The following is a 22,440-nucleotide window of genomic DNA, read 5'->3' on the forward strand; positions in this document are numbered from 1 at the left end:
TGCCCCCCCCGGCGCTCTGTGGGTACCACAGCGGGCGCTTGGCAACGCGGCATCCCCCGGCTTCCCGTTGCCATGGCAACCGCGCGGGAGCTGTCAGAGTGGGGGGGGGGAGCACAGGGATGTGGGGGCTCGGAACGGGCAGGGGGCGGCAACGGAGCCCCGCCCCGAGTGACGTCACCGGACACCCCCGCGCGGGGGCGGGGCGATCGGGGGGAGGAGACCCCAAACCCCCGCAGCCCCCCCAGCCGGGGACCCCCCCCAGCAACAAGTGCCCGCCCCCGAGGCCCCCCCAGCATCAGAGCCCCGCCCACACAGCAGCTCCCCCCCTCTCCAGCAGCCCCTCCGACCCTTCCAGCAGGGCCCCCCAATTCCCCCAGAGCCTCCTCAATCCCCCCAGGGCCCCCCCAGTCCCCCCAGAGCCCCCTCAATACCTCCCAGGGCCCCCCAGTCCCTCCAGAGCCCCCCCAATACCCCCAGAGCCCCCCCAATCCCCCCAGGGCCCCCCCAGTCCCCCCAGAGCCCCCCAATACCCCCAGAGCTCCCCAATTTCCCCAGAGCCCCCTCAATCCCTCCAGAGCCCCCCCAATCCCCCCATGGCCCCCCCAGTCCCCCAAGGGCCCCCCCAATCACCCCAGAGCTCCCCCAGTCCCTCCAGAGCCCCCCCAATACCCCCGAGTCCCCCCAATCCCCCCATGGCCCCCCCAGTCCCCCCAGTTCCCCCCTGCCCCCCCGGCAGACGCAGACAGGAGGAAGTGGCCCCATGGCCCCGTTCCCACAGCGCAGGGCCCGGAAACCGCCCCAGCACGGAAATGGGGGGGCCCCAACCCCCAGCCGGGCCTGCACCCCCCCCCCCGCCCCCCAGCTGGGTCCCCATGGGGGCTGGCACTGCCAACCCCCCCCCATGGCACTGGGGGGCACCGGAGCATGGAATGGGGGGGGCTCTGCTGGAAGGGGGGCAGGGACCCCCTGAGCTGGGACAGGACCAGAGACCAGCACAGTGTGGGGCTGGGGGGGACACCAGGGTCACATCTGTCCATGTGTCCATCTGTCCGTCCGTCCATCTGTCCATCCACCCTTCCGTCCATCATCCAACCATCATCCATCCAACCCTCCATCCATCCATCCATCCATCCATCCAACCATCATCCATCCAACCCTCCAACCCTCCATCCATCCATCCATCCATCCATCCATCCATCCATGTGTCCATCCATCCATCCATCATCCATCCATCCATCCATGTGTCCGTCCATCCATCCATCCATCCCTGCATCCACCTGTCCATCTGTCCATCCTTCCACCTGTGTATCTGCATCCACCTGTTTGTCCATCCACCAGTCCACTCATTCATTGTCCATCCATCCCTTCCACCTGCCCTTCTGTCTGTCTGTCCATCCATGCCTCCAGCCAACTCTCTGTCTGTCTGTCCATCCATCCGTCCCTCCATCCATCCATAGGATGCCCCTCCACCCCTCTCTCCTCTGTCCATCCATCCATCTGTCTGTCCATGTGTCCGTCCCCTGCTACACCCTCCTATCTGTCAATGCCTTGAGCCACCACCTGTCCATCCATCCATCCACCTGTCCTGTGTCCGTCCATCCATCCATCCATCCATCATCCATCCATCCATCCATCATCCATCCATCCATCCATCCATCATCCATCCATCCATCCATCATCCATCCATCCATCCATCCATCATCCATCCATCCATCCATCCATCCATCCATCATCCATCCATCATCCATCCATCCATCCATCCATCCATCATCCATCCATCCATCCATCCATCATCCATCCATCCATCCATCCATCCATCCATCATCCATCCATCCATCCATCATCCATCATCCATCCATCCATCCATCCATCCATCCATCCATCCATCCATCCATCCATCCATCCATCATCCATCATCCATCCATCCATCCATCCATCCATCCATCCATCCATCCATCCATCCATCCATCCATCCATCCCTTCCACCTGCCCTGCTGTCCATCTGTCCATCCGTGCCTCCAGCCATCTCCCTGTCTGTCTGTCCATCCCTCCATCCCTCCCCTTGCTCCTCCACCCATCTGCCCACGCCTCATCTCTCCACCCACCCACTCCTCCACCCACGGCGTGTCCATCCACTCCATCCACTCTCCATCCTCCTGTCCATCCATCCTCCACCCACTCTCCATCCTCCTGTCCATCCTCCTGTCCATCCATCCTCCATCCACCCTCCATCCACTCTCCATCCTCCTGTCCATCCACCCTCCATCCACTCTCCATCCTCCTGTCCATCCATCCTCCATCCACTCTCCATCCACTCTCCATCCTCCTGTCCATCCATCCTCCATCCATCCTCCATCCACTCTCCATCCACTCTCCATCCTCCTGTCCATCCACCTGTCCATCCTCTCTCCATCCACTCCATCCACTCTCCATCCGTCCATCCATCTGTCCATCCTCTCTCCATCTGCCTGTCCATCCACTCTCCATCCACTGTCCATCCATCTGTCCATCCACCCTCCATCAACTCTCCATCCTCCTGTCCATCCACTCTCCATCCACTGTCCATCCATCTGTCCATCCACTCCATCCACTCTCCATCCTTTCTCCATCCTTTCTCCATCCATCTGCCCATCCATCTGTCCATCCTCTCTCCATCCATCTGTCCATCCATCTGTCCATCCACTCTCCATCCTCCTGTCCCCCCGCCTGCGCCCCCCATGTCCCCTCGGTGTTCCCCCAGTGTCCCTCCATGTCCCCCCATGTCCCCAGCCCCGGTGTCCCCGGTACCTCAGAGGGCCCTGAGGGCGCTGCTGTCCCCCTGCCTGCGCCCCCCGGTGTCCCCCTGGTGTCCCCCCGGTGTCCCCAGCCCCGGTGTCCCCCCGGTACCTCGGAGGGCCCTGAGGGCGCTGCTCAGGCTGGCTCGCAGCTGGGGCTCGGGCACGCTCTCCACGAGCCGCACCAGCCGGTTCAGGTGGCCCTTGGCCCCCTCGTGCCGGGCCACCTCGGCCCGGATGGCGGCCAGAACCTCGCGCCGCTCTCGGGGGGCCCCCATGGCACCCCCGGGCCCCCGCTCGGCCCCGGTTTGCGCTCCGTGCTCGCTTCCTGCCGGGGCCGCGGCGCCACCCGCGGGGACACGTCACGGGCACGGCCCGCGCGGGGCTGGCACGGCCCGGCCCCGGTGCACCGGGACAGCCGGGACAGCCGGGACATGCCGGGACACGCCGGGACACGCCGGGACACGGGCACGGCCCGGCACGCCCGACGCCACGCCACGGGCACGGCAGCGACACGCGGGGACACACACACACACACGGGTGGGAGATCGGGGACACCCCGAGGACACCACGAGGACACCACAGCGTGTGTGGGGACACCCTGGGACTGCAGGGGGACACCCACGGGGGGCTGTGTGCACACGCTGGGGACACACGGGCGCACTGGGGACACGTGCAGTGACACATGGGCATGCTGGGACATGGGTACGGTGACACAGACACAGCAGACAGGGACACACGGTCATGCTGGGGACACAGCACAGGGGACACGTGGGGACACACACACACACACGGGTGGGAGACCGGGGACACCCTGAGGACACCACGGCTGTGCAGGGACACCCTGGGGGCGCAGGGGGACACCCACGGGGAGCTGTGTGCACACGCTGGGGACACACGGGCATGTGGGGACATACATGTGTGGGGTGACACGGATACAGCCGTGACATGCTGGGGACACATGGGCATGCTGGGGACATGTGCAGTGACACATGAGCATGCTGGGACATGGGTGCAGTGACACGGACACAGCAGTGACAGGGACACAGCAGTGAAATGCTGGGGACACACGGGCATGCTGGGACATACATGTGTGTGGTGACACGGATACAGCCATGACACACTGGGGACACACGGGCACACTGGGGACACGTGCAGTGACACATGGGCATGCTGGGACATACATGTGTGTGGTGACACGGATACAGCCATGACACACTGGGGACACACGGGCGCACTGGGGACACGTGCAGTGACACATGGGCATGCTGGGACATGGGTACGGTGACAGGGACACAGCAGTGACACGCTGGGGACATGCATGGCTATATGGACAGGCTGGGGACGTGTGCAGTGACACACGGGCACACTGGGGACACATGTGCGGTAAGAGGGACACAGCAGTGACAAACTGGGAACATGTATGGGCACACAGACATGCTATGGACATGCGTGTGCTGGCCTGGACACAGTGGTGACACGCTGGGGACATGCATGGGTATATGGACAGGCTGGGGACACGTCGAGTGACACATGGGCACACTGGGGACACGTGTGTGGTGACACGGACACAGCAGTGACACACTGGAGACATGTATGGGCACACAGACACACTATGGACACGTGTGCAGTGACACGGACACAGCAGTACATGCTGGGGACACACGGACACACTGGGGACATGTGCAGTGACACACGGACACGCCAATGATGTGTGGAGTGACAGGGACGTGCCAGGGACATGTGCAGTGACACACAGCACATTGGGGACATGTATGGTGACACACGGACACATGCAGTGACACACAGACACATGCAGTGACACACAGACATGCCAACGACATGTGCAGTGACACATGGACACGCTAAGGACACGTGCAGTGACACACAGACATGCTAAGGACATGTGCAGTGACACACAGACACGCTAAGGACACGTGTGCCATCCCATGCACACACAGCCCACCCCCACCCCCCGATGTCCCCCAGGTGTCCCCGTGTCACCCCAGGCACACCCAGGGCCCTTGGGGGTGTCCCCGTGTCCCCCCCCAGCCTTGGGCTCCTGCCCATCCCCCCCAGTGCCCACAGGGGGTCCCAGCACCTGGGAGGGGCTCCCAGTGCCCGGGGCAGTGCCACCACCTGTGGAGGGTGACAGGGGTCACTGTGGGGGCCCAGGGGTCACTGTGGGGTCCCAGGGGTCACTGGGTGGTGACAGCAATCTCTATGGGGTGACAGCAGTTACTGTGGGGTCCCAGTGGTCATTGTGGGGGTCCCAGTGGTCATTGTGGGGGATCCCAGTGGTCACTGTGGGGATCTCAGTGGTCATTGTGGGGGTCCCAGTGGTCATTGTGGGGTCCCAGCAGTCCCTGTGGGGTCCCAGTGGTCACTGTGGGGTCTCAGCACCCCCATGGGCCCCCAACATCCCCTGCGGGGGTCCCAGCTCTCTTTGGGGGTCCCAGCACCCGGTGTCCCCATCCCCTGCACCCTCCAAGGCAGAGGCGGGAATGGGGGTCAGGGGGGTTTATTGGGGGTCAGAGGGGTCAGGGGGGGTTCATTGAGGGGTCAGGGGGGTCAGAGGGGTCAGGGGGGGTCCTGTGGGGTTCACTGTGGGGTCAGGGGGTTCTGTGGGGTTCACTGTGGTGTCAGGGGGTTCTGTGGGGTTCACTGTGGGGTCAGGGGGGTCCCGTGGGGTTCACTGTGGGGTCAGGGGGTCCTGTGGGGTTCACTGTGGGGTCAGGGGGTTCTGTGGGGTTCACTGTGGGGTCAGGGGGTACGCTGAGGCCACCAGGCGCTGCTTGTCCCAGCTGTAGGTCTGGATGGTGGCAGCCTCGCCCCCCAGGCTGATGTGGCACCTGCAAGGACAGGTGAGGGTGAGCCCGGGGCTGGGACCCGGGCAGTGCCAGCCCCCTGCCCTCAGTGCCAGCCCCCTGGGGCGGTGCCAATCCCCTGGGGCGGTGCCAGCCCCTGGCCTCAGTGCCAGCCCCCTGCCCACAGTGCCAGCCCCCTGCCCTCGGTGCCAGCCCCCTCCCCTCTGTGCCAGCCCCCTCCCCTCTGTGCCAGCCCTCTGCCCACAGTGCCAGCCCCCTGCCCTCGCTGCCAGCCCCCTGCCCTCGGTGCCAGCCCCTGCCCTCGGTGCCAGCCCCCTCCCCACAGTCCCAGCCCCCTGGAGCAGTGCCAGCCCCTCCCCTCGGTGCCAGCCCCTGGGGCAGTGCCAGCCCCCGGCCCACGGTGCCAGCCCCTGCCCACAGTGCCAGCCCCTTCCCCTTGGTGCCAGCTCGCTGGGGCAGTGCCAGCCCCTCCCCTCGGTTCCAGCCCCCTGCCCACAATGCCAGCCCCCAGCCCACGGTTCCAGCCCCTTCCCCTCGGTGCCAGCCCCCTGGGGCAGTGCCAGCCCCTCCCACAGTGCCAGCCCCCTCCCCTCAGTTCCAGCCCCTCCCCTCGGTGCCAGCCCCTTCCCCTCGGTGCCAGCCCCCTGGGGCAGTGCCAGCCCCTGCCCTCGGTGCCAGCCCCTGCCCTCGGTGCCAGCCCCCTCCCCTCAGTTCCAGCCCCCTCCCCTCGGTGCCAGCCCCCTGCCCACGGTGCCAGCCCCCTGCCCACGGTGCCAGCCCCCAGCCCACGGTGCCAGCCCCTTCCCCTCGGTGCCAGCCCCCTTCCCTCGGTGCCAGCCCCCTGGGGCAGTGCCAGCCCCTGCCCACGGTGCCAGCCCCCTCCCCTCAGTTCCAGCCCCTCCCCTCGGTGCCAGCCCCCTCCCCTCAGTTCCAGCCCCCTCCCCTCGGTGCCAGCCCCTCCCCTCGGTGCCAGCCCCCTGGGGCAGTGCCAGCCCCTGCCCTCGGTGCCAGCCCCTGCCCGGGTGCCCGCACTCACTGGCGGTCGGGCCGTGCCAGGAAGCAGAGGGTGAACAGAGCCAGGTCGAACTCGGGGCTGGAGCCCACCAGGAGCGACCCCCGCGCTTTGAGGTGCCCGTCCCAGCGGAACCGCAGCGACAGCACGTCCGGGAAGGCCGCCCACTGCCGGGGACAGACAGACAGACAGATACACAGACAGGGGGACACGGCGGGGACAGACAGACACACAGACAGGGGGACATGGCAGGGACAGACAGACACACAGATACAAAGACAGATACACAGACAGGGGGACATGGCAGGGACAGACAGACACACAGATACAAAGACAGACACACAGACAGGGGGACACGGCGGGGACAGACAGACACACACACAGACACACACAGACAGATACACAGACAGGGGGACACAGAGGGGACAGACAGACAGACACACAGACAGGGGGACACATGGCGGGGACAGACAGACACACAGACAGACACACAGACAGACACACAGACAGATACACAGACAGGGGGACACGGCGGGGACAGACAGACAGACACACACACAGACACACAGACACGGCGCCGTGGGTGCCCATCCCAGCAGAGCCACAGTGACAGCACAGCCAGGGGGGGCTCACGGGGGGCACAGGGAGGGGCACTGGGGTGGGCAGGGGGGTGCCCAGGCCATGGTGGGCACAGGGAAGGGCACCGGGGTGCCAGGGGGGTGCCCAGGCCATGGGGGGCAGGGACACGTGGGTACAGCCATGGGGAGACCACAGGTGTGGCCTCAGGGGACAGGGACACCAGGGACGCTGCAGGGGACAATCAGTGGGGACAACCAGTGGGACCCAGGGGACCGCGAGGTTCCAGGGAAATGGGGGGAGTGGGACCTCGGGGCATCGTGGGGGCACAGGGACCCTGGGGACATCCCTGGGGACAGAGAGCTTGGCTGGGGACACTGCAGGGGATGGGGGCAGGAGGGAAGGCCAGGGTGCCCCCTCTGTGTCCCCACGTCCTGCTCAGAGGATCCCTCCCTGTGTCCCTTGTCCCCACCCACAGGCCCATCCCAGGTGCAGCCCAGGTACTGCAGTCGCCCCCATGTCCCCCATGTCCCCCATGTCCCCATGTCCCCACTCAGGGGCCTGTCCCAGGTGTAGCCCAGGTACTCCAGTCCATGTCCCTGTGTCCCCCATGTCCCCATGACCCATGTCCTTGTGTCCTCGTGTCCCCGTGTCCCCCCCTGTTCCTGTGCCCCCCATGTCCCTCATGTCCCCATGTCCCACCCCATCCCCTGTCCCACTCACCGCCCCATCCCAGGTCCAGTCCAGGTACTCCAGCTGTCCCCATGTCCCCCCATGTCCCCATATCCCCGTGTCCCCATGTCCCTCCATGTCCCCCTGTCCCCACTCACGGGCCCGTCCCAGGTGCAGCCCAGGTACTGCAGCTGTCCCCATGTCCCTCCATGTCCCCCCATGTCCCCCTGTCCCCACTCACAGGCCCATCCCAGGTGCAGCCCAGGTACTCCAGCTGTCCCCATGTCCACCCATGTCCCCATATTCCCGTATCCCCATGTCCTCATGTCCCTCCATGTCCCTCCATGTCCCCATGTCCCCCGTGTCCCCCACGTCCCCCCATGTCCCCATGTCCCCACTCATGGGCCTGTCCCAGGTGCAGCCCAGGTACTGCAGCCTCTCCCATGTCCCCTCTGTCCCTTTGTCCCTCCCTGTCCCCATGTCCCCACTCCCAGGCCCATCCCAGGTGCAGCCCAGGTACTCCAGCTGTCCCCATGTCCCCATATTCCCATATCCCCATGTCCCTCCATGTCCCCATGTCCCCCCTGTCCCCCCCATGTCCCCACTCCCAGGCCCGTCCCAGGTGCAGCCCAGGTACTCCAGCTGTCCCCATGTCCCCATATTCCCGTATCCCCATGTCCCTCCATGTCCCTCCATGTCCCCATGTCCCTCCATGTCCTCCCATGTCCCCATGTCCCCACTCACAGGCCCGTCCCAGGTGCAGCCCAGGTACTGCAGCTGTCCCCATGTCCCCCCATGTCCCCATATCCCCGTATCCCCATGTCCCTCCATGTCCCCATGTCCCCCCATGTCCCCCTGTCCCCACTCACAGGCCCATCCCAGGAGCAGCCCAGGTACTGCAGCTGTCCCCATGTCCCTCCATGTCCCCCCATGTCCCCCTGTCCCCACTCACAGGCCCATCCCAGGTGCAGCCCAGGTACTGCAGCCTCCCCGCGCTCTCCAGCGCCTGCAGCTGCACCCAGTTGTGGCACCCGGACACCGCGTCCTTCTTCACCTCCCCTGGGGACACGGGTGACACAGACAGCAGGTGACCACAGCTGCCCCCCAGGGACCCCCCCAAACCTCCCCAGCTCCACCCCTTGGTGTCCCCCCCATCCCCTTGGTGTCCCCCTGTTCAATCCCTGTCCCCGCTCCCTCCCATCCCCACAGTATCCCCCCCTCCCCAGTGTCCCCCCATGTCCCCACATGTCCCCCAGTGTCCCCAGTGTCCCCTCACCCACGAACACGTGCTCGAAGCCGCACGAGTCCAGCACTTTCCCTCCAGAGCGTGAGTAGAGCCCGAACCACATGGAGTGGAGATCGGCCCGGAACGCCTCGGCCGAGGGGTACAGCCCTGGGGACAGCACAGGGACAGCATGGGGACATGGGGTACAGCCCTGGGGACAGCATAGGGACAGCATGGGAACAGTGTGGGGACACCACAGGGATATGGGGTACAGCCCTGGGGACAGCACGGGGACAGCATGGGGACATGGGGTACAGCCCTGGGGACAGCACAGGGACAGCATGGGGACAGCGTGGGGACACCACAGGGATATGGGGTACAGCCCTGGGGACAGCACGGGGACAGCATGGGGACATGGGGTACAGCCCTGGGGACAGCATAGGGACAGCATGGGAACAGCGTGGGGACAGGGGGTACAGCCCTGGGGACAGCACGGGGACAGCATAGGGACATGGGGTACAGCCCTGGGGACAGCACAGGGACAGCATGGGAACAGCGTGGGGACAGGGGGTACAGCCATGGGGACAGCATGGAGACAGTGTGGGGACAGCATGGGGACATGGGGTACAGCCCTGGGGACAGCGTGGGGACAGCATGGGGACAGGGGGTACAGCCTTGGGGACAGTACGGAGACATGGGGTACAGCCCTGGGGACAGCGTGGGGACATCATAGGGACAGTGTGGGGACACCACAGGGATATGGGGTACAGCCCTGGGGACAGTGTGGGACAGGAGGGTCACTGTGGGGACATCGTGGGGGCATGGTGGGGACAGGGGGGACATCATGAGGACAGCATGGGGACACTGCAGGGACAGGGGGAACACCATGGGATACCGTGGGGACAGGGGCAGCACTGTAGGGACATCATGGGGACAGGGGGAACACATGGGGACACCATGGGGATAGGGGGAACACTGTGGTGACACCGTGGGGACATCATGGGGACACCATGGGGACACTGTGGGGATAGGGGGAACAGCATGGGGACACCACGGGGACAGGGGGGTCACTGTGGGGATAGGGGGAGACCATGGGGACACTGTGGGGACAGGGGAAACACCGTGGGGACAGCATGGGGACACTGTAGGGACAGGGGAAACACTGGAGGGACACAATGGGGACAGGGGGAACACATGGGGACATCATGGGGACACCACAGGGACACCATGGGGACATTGTGGGGACAGGAGGGACACTGGAGGGACACCATGGGGACAGGGGGAACACCATGGGGATGCCATGGGCGCACTGTAGGGACACCATGGGGACACTGTGGAGACAGGGGGGACATCGTGGGGACACCAGGAGGACAAGGGGTCACCATGGGGATAGGGGGAACAACAGGGGACACCGTGGGGACACCACGGGGTCACCGTGGGGATAGGGGGAACACCATGGGGACATCGTGGGGACAGGGGGACACTGCAGGGACACCGTGGGGATGCAGTGGGGACAGAGGGGACACTGCAGGGACTGAGGGGACACCGCAGGGACCGAGGGGACACCGCAGGGACATCGCGTCCCCACCTTTGTGGAGCACGAAGCGCTCGAGCAGCGCCAGCACCGGCGTGGCCAGCGCGGCCTCCAGGAACCGCTGCTGCTCCTGCAGCTCCTCCGGCGGCTCCGCCTCCGCCCGGCCCGGGCGCTGCTCGTAATTGTCCAGCAGGGCCAGGAGCGCCGAGACCGTGGGGACAGCCAGGAGGGACGGGGACACCCGCGCAAACAGCCTGGGAAAGGGGACAGAGAGCGGGGTAAAACGGGATTAGCGATGGGATGGGATTGGGGTGGGATTGGAGTGGGATTGGGGGTGGGATTGGGATGGGTTTGGAATTGGATTGGGGTGGGATTGGGGTTGGGATTGGAGTGGGATTGGAATTGGATTGGGGTGGGATTGGAATTGGATTGGGGTGGGATTGGGGTTGGGATTGGGGTGGGATTGGAATTGGATTGGGGTGGGATTGGGGTTGGGGTTGGGGTGATTGGGATTAGCATTGGGATGGGATTCGGTTTGGGGTGGGATTGGGGTTGGGGTGGGATTGGGATTAACGTTGGGATGGGATTGCCATTGGGATTGGGTTCAGGACTGGGGTTGGGATGGGATAGAATTGGGGTTGGGATTGGATTGGGATTGGCAGGAGGGTTGGGATGAGATTGGGATGGAATTGGGGTGGGGTGAGATGAGATTAGGATTGGGAGGTATTGGGACTGGGATGGGATTAGGGTGGGGTTGGGGTGGGATTGGATTGGAGTTGGGGTTGGAATGGGGATCAGGATTGGGTTTGGGATGGGGATTGGGGTGAGATTGGGGTGGGATTGGGATTGGATGGGGATCAGCATTGGGGAGATTTGGATGAAATTGGGATGGGATTGGGATGAAGATGGGGATGGGATTGGGAGTGGGACTGGGGTAGGATTGGGGTGGGATTGGATTGCAGTTGGAGTTGGATGGGATTGGGATTGGGGAGGGATTGGGATGGGATTGGGATTGGATTGAGATCGAGATTAGGGTCGGGATGGAATTGGGGTTGGATTGGAGTTGGGGTTGGGATTGGGATGGGATTGGGGTGGGATCAAGCAGGGGTGGGGACAGGTGGGATCAGGGGGTGAGGGGGATGAGGGGGAACACGGAGGGCGCCGAGTGCCCCCCACCCTCCAGCCCTGTCCCCCCCCTGTCCCCACCTGCCCGAGCCCTGCAGGTTCAGCTCCAGCTGCCCCGGCCCGGCCCGGTTCGAGTCCGCGGCGAGCAGCTGCTCCGAGAGCTCCCGGAGCTCCGCGTCCGACACCGCCCGGGGCTCCGGTACCGCCCGGGGGGCTCCGGTACCTCCCGGGGGGGCTCCGGTATCTCCCGGGGGGCTCCGGAACCGCCCGGGGTGGCTCCGGAACCGCCCGGGCTCAAGGGGGACCCCCCCGGTCCCGGTCACCAGCAGCAGCCACAGCGAGCCACGGAGCCATCGCTGCCAGCCCCGGGCCCGCTGTCGCTTTTAGCCGCCCCTATCGCTCCTATCGCTGTCGCGATAACGCGCCAAGGTCGCGACGTGACCTCGCCAGACCCCGGGGGGGCCACCCCGACCCCCCCCGGGCCGGCTGCACCCCGGTTCCCCCCGTTGGTGACCCCGAGGGGAGGTTTGGGGACTCGACCCCCCCAAAATTTGGGCCCTCCCGGGGTGTGGGGACCCCCAAAGCGCCCCCCCCGCCCCCCCCCGAGCTGATTAATGATTAATTAATTAATCATTGGGGCGTTAATAAGGGACCAAATGTGGCCCCTCAAGGACTTCCAGGAGGGCGCGGCCTCGGGGGGGCACGGGGGGGTTTGGGGCACACGGGGGGGGGGCAGGAGCTCCCCAGGATCCCCCAGAGCGTCCCAGGACCCCCTCCCTTGGCCCCCCAGCCCCTTTACTCCCCCGAGCCCCCCAGGATCCCCCCAGAGCCCCCCAGGATCCCTCCAGGGGCATATGGGGGGGGGTCCTGGGGGGTTCTGGGGTGTCATGGGGGTTCTGAGGGGTCCTGGGGGGCTCTGGGCGGTCCATGGGGGTTCCTGGGATGCCATGAAGGGTTCCCAGGGGGCTATGGGGGTCCTGGGAGGCCATTGTGAGCTGTGGGGGGGGGGGTTCCTGGGGGGTTCTGGGGGATGCTAGGCACTATGGGGGATTCCAGGGGGGCTCTTGGGGATCCTGAGGGGCTCCAGGGGGTTCCTGGGTGCCATTGGGGGCCGTGGGGGGGTCCTGGAGGCCATAGGAGGTTCCTGGGGGGATCTGGGGGTGTCCTGGACGGTCATGGAGGGATCCTGGGGGGCCATGGTGGGTTCCTGGGGGGCTCTGGGGAGATCCTGGGGTGCCGTGGGGGGTGCTGGGAGGCTCTGGGGGTTCCTGGGGGTTCAAGGGGGGCTCTGGGGGTCCCTGGGGTTCAATGGGGGGGGGGGGGGCTTCTGGGGGGCTCTGGGGTTGGGTGGGGCCGGGATTCGTGCGGCCAAGGGGGTTCGGGGGGATTCGGGGGAGGGGCGAGATTCTGGGGGCGGGGCGATTTGCGATTGCCACGCCCCCTCCCGGGGGCCCCGCCCCACCCCGGCCGCGCCGTGCGCATGCGCAGTACGGAGAACGCGCGTTGTTCTGTGGGCGTGGTCATACCCATATACGGTGTTCGAGGGCGTGGCCTAAACGATAGTAGTGGGCGGGGCCTAAGGGCGGGGCTATGGAGACACTGGGCGCGGTGGGCGGGCCGGGCGCCCTGCGCAGGCGCAGTGCGGGCGGGCGCGCCGGGCGCGGGGCCGCGGTTTAAAGGGGCCGCGGCGCGGGGAGCCCGGAACTCCCCGGGACCCCCGGGAACCTCCGGGACCCCGGAGCCCCCCGTGACCCCCGGCACCCCCCGGGACTCCCGGGAACCCCCAGAGCCCGCCATGGTCTGCGGAGGCTTCGCCTGTTCGCGCAACGCGCTCTGCGCCCTCAACGTGGTTTATGTGGTGAGCTGGGGGGCCGTGAGGGGAATGGGGACCCCTCGGGTCTGGGGGAGCCGTGAGGGGTTTGGGGACCCCTCTGCCCTGAGGGGCCGTGAAGGGATTGGGGATCCCCTCAGGTCTGGGGGGGCGTGAGGGGATTGGGGACCCCTCTGCTCTGTGGGGGGAATGGGGACCCCTCAGCTCTGTGGGGGGATTGGGGATCCCTCGGGTCTGGGGTGCTCTGAGAGGACTGGGGACCCCTCTGGGGGGGCTCTGAGGGGATTGGGGACCCCTCAGGTCTTGTTGGGGGGATTGGGGACCCCTCTGCCCTGGGGAGGTCTGCAGGAGGGGGGGGACCCCCTCCCAGTTTGGGGTTCTGGGGTGCTGGGGGGAAGTTGGGGGTCCCTAAAGCTGGGGGGGGCTCCTGGGACCCTCGGTCTGGGGGCGGCTCTGGGGCTGCCCCTGTAGGGGTGGCTGAATAGGGCTGGGGGGCTCAGTCCCGGTTTGGGGGCTCAGTCCCGGTTCGGGGGGGGCTCAGTCCCGGTTTGAGGGCTCAGTCGCGGTTCGGGGGGAGCACAGTCCCGGTTCAGGGTCACAATCCTGGTTTGGGGGGGTCACAGTCCCGGTTCGGGGTCACAGTCCCGGTTTGGGGGCTCAGTCCCGGTTTGGGGTCACAATCCCGGTTTGGGGGCTCAGTCCCGGTTTGGGGTCACAATCCCGGTTTGCGGGCTCGGTTCCGGTTTGGGGGCTCAGTCCGGGTTGGGGGGGGGCACAGTCCCGGTTTCGGGGGGTTCTGGGGGTGCCGATGCCTCCTGACCCGTGCCCCCCCCCCCGTGCCCCCTGACCCATGCGCCCCCTCCCCGGTGCCCCCTCCCCGGTGCCCCCTGACCCGTGCCCCCCTCCCCGGTGCCCCCTCCCCGGTGCCCCCTCCCCGGTGCCCCCTGACCCATGCGCCCCCTCCCCGGTGCCCCCTGACCCGTGCCCCCTCCCGGTGCCCCAGCTGGTGGGGGTTCTGCTAGTGGCCGTGGCGGGCTGGGCGCGGGGCCTGGCCGGGGGCTCCAGCCCCCCCCTGCTCGGAGGAGCCTTCGCCGTCGGAGTCTTCCTCCTGCTGATCGCGGCGCTGGGGCTGCTCGGGGCCCTGCGGCACCACCAGGTCCTGCTCTTCTTCGTATCCTTTTGGGGGGGGGGAACCTCCGGGGGACCCTCCTGGCACCCCCAGCCCCTCCTGGGGACCCTCCTGGCACCCCCAGCCCCTCCTGAGGACCCTCCTGGCACCTCCAGCTCCTCCTGAGGACCCTCCTGGCACCCCCAGCCCCTCCTGAGGACCCTCCTGGCACCCCCAGCCCCTCCTGGGGATCCCCCCCGGCACCCCCAGCCCCTCCTGAGGACCCTCCCAGCACCCCCAGCCCCATGAGCCCCCTGCCCGCCTGGGCACCGCGTCCTGCCCTGCTCTGTCCCCTTGGCCCAAAGTCCCCCTCAGTCCCCAGCACCCCCTGGGTGTTCTGGCACCCCTGGCAGTGTCCCCAAGCCCCCCTGGATGTCCCTGACACATCTGGCAGTGTCCCCAAGCCCCTCTGGATGTCCCTAGCAATGTCCCCAACACCCTTGAATGTCCCTGGCACCCCTCCAGTGTCCCCAGCACCCACTGGATGCCCCCAGTGCATCCCTGGATGTCCCTGGCACATCTGGCAGTGTCCCCAAACCCCTCTGGATGTCCCTGGCAGTGTCCCCAAACCCCTCTGGATGTCCCTGGCAATGTCCCCAAACACCCCTGGCTGGCCCTGGCATTCCTGGCAATGTCCCCAAGCCCCTCTGGATGTCCCTGGCACCCCTGGCAGTGTCCTCACCACCCCCCTGGATGTCCCCAGTGCCCTCCTGGGTTTACCTGGCACCCCTGGCAGTGTCCCCAAGCCCCCCCTGGATGTCTCTGCTCTGTCCCCAGTGTCCCTCTGGATGTCCCTGGCACCCCTGGCAGTGTCCCCAACACCCCCTGGATGTCCCTGGCACCCCTGGCACTGTCCCCAAACCCATCTAGAAGTCCCTGGCAGTGTCCCCAGTGCTCCCCTGGCTGGCCCTGGCACGCCAGCACTGACCCCAAGTCCTTCTTGACATCCCTGGCACCCCTGGCAGTGTCCCCAACACCCCCTGGATGTCCCTGGCAGTGTCCCCAAGGCCCCCCGGGTGTCCTAAACACCCCCTGGCTGGCCCTTGTATCCCTGGCACTGTCCCCAACACCCCCTGGATGTCCTTGGCAGTGTCCCCAACACCCCTGGATGTCCTAAACACCCCCTGGCAGTGTCCCCAAGCCCCCCTGGATGTCCTAAACACCCCCTGGCACTGTCCCCAACACCCCTGGATGTCCCTGGCACTGCCCCCAACACCCCTGGGTGTCCCTGGCCCCCCTGGCACTGTCCCCAACACCCCTGGATGTCCCTGGCCCCCTGGCACTGTCCCCAACACCCCCTGGATGTCCTTGGCAGTGTCCCCAACACCCCCTGGACATCCCTGGCACCCCTGGCACTGTCCCCAACACCCCTGGGTGTTCCTGGCCCCTCCCAGGTTGCCCCCCCCCCCCGTGTCCCCAAACACCCCCCGATGTCCCCACCCCCCTCCCCTGTGGCACCCCCACCTCCTGCCCCCTTCAGACCCCTCAGGGGGGCTCCAACTGCACCTGGGGACCCCCAAACCTGCGGGGGGTCTGGCTGTGGGGGATCAGGGGGGATTTTGGGGGGTCCCTGTGTGTGTGTGCCCCCCTTGACCCTTGACCCCCCCAGTACGTGCTGATCCTGGGCCTGGTGTTCCTGTGCCAGCTGGGCGTGTCCTGCGCCTGCCTCGCCCTGGGCCCTGAGGCTCAGGTGGGTGCTGGGACCCCCGGGACCCCCAAAACTCCCCCGGACCCCCCAAAATCCCCTGGGATCCCCAAAACCCCTTGGGATCCCCAAAACCCCCTGGGATCCCCCAGAATCCCCTGGGACCCTCCAAATCCCCTTGGGACACCCCCCAAACCTCCCTGGGATCTCCAAATCCCCAAAACCCCCAGGGACCCCCCCCCAATACCCCCTGGGATCCCCCAAACCCCCTGGGACTCCCCTGGGATCCCCAAAACCCCTTGGGACACCCCCCAAACCTCCCTGGGATCTCCAAATCCCCAAAACCCCCTGGGATCCTCCAAAAACCCCTGGGACCACCCTGGGCCCCCCAAAATGCCCTGGGACCCACCAGAACCCCCTGGGAACCCCCAAAAACCCCTGGGACCCTCAAAATCCCCTTGGGACACCCCCAGGCTCCCTAAAACCTCCTGGGACCCCCAAAACCCCCTGGGACCCCCCCAGGCCCCCCAAAATCCCCTGAAACTCCCCAAGACTCCCTGGGACCCCCTCAAACCCCCCAGGACCTCCAAATCCCCTGGGACCCCCCCAGGGCTCTCAGAATCCCCCTGGGAACCCCAAAATCCCTAGGACACCCCCCTCCCCCAACTCCAAAATCCCCTGGGACCCCTAAAGCACCAAAAATGCCCTGGGACCCCCCCCCAAAATGCCCTGGGACCCCCCAAAACCCCCAGGGAGGCTCAGGGAACCTCATCCCCCTCCCCCTCCAAACCCTGGGACCCCCCCAGATCCCTCTGGGACCCCCACCCCCCCCCACAGCCCATCCCCGATCTTGGGGTGCACAAGGACCCCCCCCGCCCCTCACCCCAAAACCCTTGGGGGGGTGGGATCCTCCCCCCAACACTGGGAGAGGCACAGAGGGATTTGGGGGGGCCCTGGGCAGGGGGGGAGCTCCTGGGGGGCACTGAGGGGTTTGGGGGGTCCGTGTGACGGTGGGGGAGCCCTGGGGGTCTCTGACCATTTTTGGGGTGCCCTGTATCAGTGTAGGGGTCTCTGACCGTTTTGGGGGTGCCCCATGGCAGTGGGGAGGGGTCTCTGACCGTTTTGGGGGTGCCCTGTATCAGTGGGGGTCTCTGACCATTTCGGGGTGCCCTGTATCAGTGGGGGGGGTCTCTGACCGTTTTGGGGGCGCCCTGTATCAGTGGGGGGGTCTCTGACCATTTTCGGGGTGCCCTGTATCAGTGGGGGGGTCTCTGACCATTTTCGGGGCGCCCTGTATCAGTGGGGGGGTCTCTGATCATTTTCGGGGTGCCCTGTATCAGTGGGGGGGTCTCTGACCGTTTTCGGGGTGCCCCATGGTATTGGGGGGGTCTCTGACCATTTTCGGGGTGCCCTGTATCAGTGTGGGGGTCTCTGACCGTTTTGGGGGTGCCCTGTATCAGTGGGGGGGTCTCTGACCATTTTCGGGGTGCCCTATATCAGTGTGGGGGTCTCTGACCGTTTTTGGGGTGCCCCATGGCAGTGGGGGGGGTCTCGGGTGTCTCTGACCGTTTTGGGGGTACTCTGTATCATGTGCGAGTCTCTGACCGTTTTCGGGGTGCCCCATGGCAGTGGGGGGGTCTCTGACCGTTTTCGGGGTGCCCTGTATCAGTGGGGGGGTCTCTGACCGTTTTGGGGGTGCCCTGTATCAGTGTGGGGGTCTCTGACCGTTTTCGGGGTGCCCCATGGCAGTGGGGGGGTCTCTGACCGTTTTCGGGGTGCCCTGTATCATGTGGGGGTCTCTGACCGTTTTTGGGGTGCCCTGTATCATGTGGGGGTCTCTGACCGTTTTTGGGGTGCCCTGTATCAGTGTAGGGGTCTCTGACCGTTTTCGGGGTGCCCTGTATCAGGGGAGGGGTCTCTGACCATTTTCGGGGTGCCCTGTATCACGTGGGGGTCTCTGACCGTTTTGGGGTGCCCTGTATCAGTGGGGGGGTCTCTGACCGTTTTCGGGGTGCTCTGTATCAGTGTGGGGGTCTCTGACCGTTTTGGGGGTGCACAATGGCAGTGTGGGGACGCTGGGGAGCTGTGACCATTTTCGGGGTGCTCTGTATCATGTGCGAGTCTCTGACCGTTTTCGGGGTGCCCTATATCAGTGTAGGGGTCTCTGAGGGATTTTCGGGGTGCTCTGTATCACGTGGGGGTCTCTGACCGTTTTGGGGGTGCCCCCGTTGCCCCCCAGGAGCGGCTGCTGCGCTCGGCCTGGCCCCTGCTGAGCGCGGGGGCGCGGGGGCAGCTGCAGCTCAGGCTGGGCTGCTGCGGGCTGGGGGCGCCCCCCGGGACCCCCCCCCCGGCCCTGGAGCCCCCCTGGGAACCCCCAAACTGCCCCGCTGTGAGTCTGGGGGGGGTTGGGGGGGGATTGGGGAGTCAGAGGGGTTTGGGGGGGTTTAGGGGTGACTGGGGAGTTTTGGGGGGTTGGGGGTTTTGGGGGGGTTTAGGGGTCACTGAGATGTGGGGGTGATTGGGGATTCAGGGGAGTTGGGGGGGGTTGGGGGTCACTGGGGAGTCGGGAGGGTTTGGGGGGTAGTTGGGGGGTTTGGGGGTGACGGGATTCAGGGGAGTTGGGGGGGGTTGGGGGTTTTGGGGGGCTTTGGGGGTCACTGGGATGTGGGGGTGAGTGGGGATTCAGGGGGGTTTGGGGGGTTTGGGGGTGACTGGGGAGTTGGGAGGGTTTGGGGGGCAGTTGGGGAGGTTTAGGGGTGACTGGGATGTGGAGGTGAGTGGGGATTCAGGGAGGTTTGGGGGGTTTGGGGGTGACAGGGGGGTTGGGGGGCAGTTGGGGGGATTTAGGGGTGACTGGGGAGTTGGGGGGATGTGGGGGTGAGTGGGGATTCAGGGGGGTTTGAGGGTACTTGGGGGTCACTGGGGAGTTGGGGGAGGTTTGAGGGGAGAAGTTGGGGGGGTTTGGGGGTGATTGGGGAGTTGGGGAGCATTTGGGGGGGTTTAGAGGTGGTTGGGGCATTGGGGGGGTTTGGGGGTAACGGGGGAGTCGGGAGGGTTTGGGGGGGCAGTTGGGGGGGTTCAGGGGTGGTTGGGGGAGTTTGGGGCAGGGGTTGGGGGGGATTGGGGAGTTGGGGTGCAGTCGGGGGGGTTTGGGGGTCACTGGGGAGTTGGGGGGGGGTTTGGGGGTTCAGGGCAGTCAGGGGGTTTAGGGCCCAGTTGTGGGGGTTCAGGGGTGACTGGGAGGTTGGGGGGGTTTGGGGATAATTTGGGAGCTGGGGGGGTTTGGGGGGAGTTTGGGGGTGACTGGGGAGTTGTGGTTTGGGGGGGCAGTCGGGGGGGTTCAGGGGAGGGGTTTGGGGGCTTTGGGGAGGCTCAGGGGTGATTGGGGAGTCGGGGGGGTTTGGGGGGGCAGTCGGGGGGGTTTGGGGGTCACTGGGGAGTTGGGGGTGTCTGGAGATTCCTCCTGGGGGGCTCAGGGCGCTTTGGGGACATCCCTGGGGGGGCTGCAGGGGGACCCTGGGGCAAGGGGGGTGTGGGGTTGGGTTTTGGGGGGAAGCAGAGTTTGGGGATCCCCCTGAGGCTCCCGTGTGCCCCCAGAGGTGCCGGTTCCCCCCGGGGGGGGCGCCCCCGTGCCCCCCCTGCGCCCCCCAACTGCTGCAGCACTCGGAGCAGGCGCTCAGGATCCTGGGGGGGGTCGGGCTCTTCTTCAGCTTCACCGAGGTACGGGGGGGGCCGGGGGGGGGCCGGGGGGGTCCCAGGGGGTCCCAGGGGGTCTCAGGGCCCCGGGGGGGGGTCCAGCAGCCCCCCCCACCCCCCGTTTGTTGCAGGTTTTGGGGGTCTGGCTCGCCCTGCGCTTCCGGAACCAGCGCGACCCCCGCGCCAACCCCGGAGCCTTCCTATAGCGGGGGGGGGGCACAGCCCCTCTGGGGAGGGGTCCCAACCCTGGGGGGGGGGTCCAGAACCCCCCAGTGCTGACCAGCTGCCCCCCCCCCCCCCCACACAGCGGCTGCATGAAGCACTGGGGACAAGGACACCCCCACACCAACCCCCCCCAAATCATGGGGTGACCCCCCCGGCGGGGCTGTGACCCCCCCAGCCCCCCCAAATCCATCTCAGTCTGAGCTCTCCAAACTGGTTTGTACTGGTCATTCCCACCCCCCCCCCCACCACTGCTGGGGGGGTCAGGGACACCCCCAAACTGGGGAGGGGCACACGGGGCAGGACCCCCCCAAAGCGACCCCCGGGGGGTCACAACCTCCCTAAATCCAGCAGGGCCCCCCCATCCCAGCACCCCTAAACTGGTCTGGACTGGTTTACACTGGTGACCCCCCCCCCCCCAGACCCAATTTGGGGGGCAGGGGGACACCTCCCCCCCCCTGCTGTCACCACGGGGGGGTCTCACCGTGTCCCCCCCCCAATAAACACACGCCACCCACCTGGGCTCAGGCTCATTCTGGGGGACCCCCCCCAGTGACACAGGACATGGGGAGGGGGGGGGCACTGCCCAAACCCCTTCATTGACAGGGAAATGGGGAACCCCAAAAAATGCCCCCCCCCCCCCCCCAAATAACCCCACCCCAAATCCAGTCCTGGTGTCCCTGGGGGGGTTCAGGGTGTCTGGGGGGGGACGGACGACACTCCTCAGACCCCCCCACAAGTACCATTGGGGGTTTTGGGGGGTGTCACCCCACAATTGCAGCACACGGCTCTGGGGGTCCTGGGGGATGGTCGGGGGGGGTATTTTGGGGGGGGGGGGCACCCTTCACACCCCCCCTGCAGGTACCGGTGCCCCAGGGTGGGCTGAGGGTCAGCAGGGACAGGGATGGGACAGGGACAGGGATGGGACAGGGACAGGGATGGGGGACGGGGATGGGGACAGGGGAGAGGGGACAGGGACAAGGACAGGGATCGGGAACAGGGGACAGGGATGGGGACAGGGGACAGGGATGGGACAGGGGACAGGGGAGAGGGGACAGGGAACAGGGAGAGGGGACAGGGACAGGGGAGAGGGATGGGACAGGGGACAGGGACAAGGACAGGGACAGGGATGGGGACAGGGACAGAGATGGGGGACAGGGATGGGGACAGGGACAGGGGAGCGGGGACAGGGAGAGAGACAGGGGACAGGGACAGTGGATGGGGGACACACACAGGGGCAGGGACAGGGATGGGGACAGGGACAGGGGAGAGGGGACAAGGACAGAGACAGGGACAGGGATGGGATGGGGACAGGGGCAGGGGACAGGGAACGTGGACAGGGACAGGGATGGGGACAGGGGACAGAGACAGGGGCAGGGGACAGGGATGGTACAGGGACAGGGGAGAGGGGACAGGGGACAAGGACAGGGGAGAGGGGACAGGGGCAGGGACAGGGGACAGGGACAGGGCAGGACACCCAGGGACATGGGGGGGCACCTCTGTGACCCCTCCCCAGAGCTCGGGGGGGCCATGGGGAGGTGCCATCCTGTCCCCCCCTGGTGTCCCCGATGGTCACACTCAGAGCGTCCCTGTCCCCCCCAGGTGTCCCCTGGAATGTCCCCAGTGCCAGCCCGTGTGTACCCATCCGTGTCCCCTCCACTGGTGCCCCCACATGTCCCCCAGAGTGTCCCCAGTGCCAACCTCTGGGTGCCCCCACCCGCGTCCCCTCGCCTGGTGACCCCATCTGTGCTCTGGCACCCCAAAACTGCCCTGGGACCCCATCCGTGCTTTGGGACCCCAAAACTGCCCTGGGACCCCCATTCCTGCCCTGGCACCTCATCCCTGTTTTGGGATCTCAAAACTGTTCCAGGACCCCCAGCCCTGGCACCCCAAAACTGCTCTGGCGCCCCCACCCCATCCCTGGCACCCCATCCCCGGTGCCCCGGGGCAATCCCGGCTCTCACCGGCCGATGTTGGGATGCCCGAGGTGCCCGAGCAGAGCCGCCCCCCGCAGGTGCTGGGGGGCACCCCGACCCCTCCGTGGGCACCCCGAAACCCCCCCGTGGGCACCCCGAGCCCCCCGTGGGCACCCCGAAACCCCCCCGGTGGGCACCGCCCCTTCCCCGGTGGGC

At 66.5% G+C, this 22,440-nt stretch overlaps 2 protein-coding genes across 4 annotated transcripts; both read left to right on the forward strand.

The window, feature by feature from the left end:
* Positions 1-686: 686 nt before the first annotated feature.
* Positions 687-4,939, forward strand: LOC143696439 (uncharacterized). Its single transcript, XM_077192598.1, has 2 exons — positions 687-2,502; positions 2,560-4,939. Exons 1-2 carry the CDS (start codon positions 925-927, stop codon positions 2,800-2,802), a joined length of 1,821 nt encoding a protein of 606 aa, XP_077048713.1. The 5' UTR covers positions 687-924; the 3' UTR covers positions 2,803-4,939.
* A 551-nt stretch (positions 4,940-5,490) lies between these two features.
* Positions 5,491-20,521, forward strand: TSPAN31 (tetraspanin 31). 3 transcript variants are annotated; one of them, XM_077192635.1, is made up of 9 exons: positions 5,491-5,638; positions 6,659-6,730; positions 10,758-10,899; positions 13,534-13,604; positions 14,581-14,748; positions 16,355-16,435; positions 18,630-18,779; positions 19,988-20,110; positions 20,218-20,521. In XM_077192635.1, exons 1-9 carry the CDS (start codon positions 5,591-5,593, stop codon positions 20,290-20,292), a joined length of 930 nt encoding a protein of 309 aa, XP_077048750.1. In that variant the 5' UTR covers positions 5,491-5,590; the 3' UTR covers positions 20,293-20,521. The 3 variants fall into 3 exon arrangements, with proteins under 3 accessions (XP_077048750.1, XP_077048751.1, XP_054505118.2); XM_077192636.1 differs by lacking the exons at positions 5,491-5,638; positions 6,659-6,730 and adding an exon at positions 9,195-9,247; XM_054649143.2 differs by lacking the exons at positions 5,491-5,638; positions 6,659-6,730; positions 10,758-10,899 and having other exon boundaries at positions 13,114-13,604.
* Positions 20,522-22,440: the final 1,919 nt, after the last annotated feature.

This window comes from Agelaius phoeniceus, chromosome 35 (genome assembly GCF_051311805.1).
Source record: "Agelaius phoeniceus isolate bAgePho1 chromosome 35, bAgePho1.hap1, whole genome shotgun sequence".
Classification (NCBI taxonomy): Eukaryota; Metazoa; Chordata; class Aves; order Passeriformes; family Icteridae; genus Agelaius; species Agelaius phoeniceus.

Excerpts from the sequence above, each read along its gene's own strand:
- LOC143696439 (XM_077192598.1), top strand. The coding sequence starts at position 925 with ATGGAATGGGGGGGGCTCTGCTGGAAGGGGGGCAGGGACCCCCTGAGC. Across the intron at positions 2,503-2,559 it reads TCCATCCACTGTCCATCCAT|TGTCCATCCATCTGTCCATC; the intron begins CTGTCCATCCAC and ends CTCTCCATCCAC.
- TSPAN31 (XM_054649143.2), top strand. The coding sequence starts at position 13,227 with ATGCGCAGTACGGAGAACGCGCGTTGTTCTGTGGGCGTGGTCATACCC. Across the intron at positions 13,605-14,580 it reads CCCTCAACGTGGTTTATGTG|CTGGTGGGGGTTCTGCTAGT; the intron begins GTGAGCTGGGGG and ends CCGGTGCCCCAG. Across the intron at positions 16,436-18,629 it reads CCCTGGGCCCTGAGGCTCAG|GAGCGGCTGCTGCGCTCGGC; the intron begins GTGGGTGCTGGG and ends GTTGCCCCCCAG.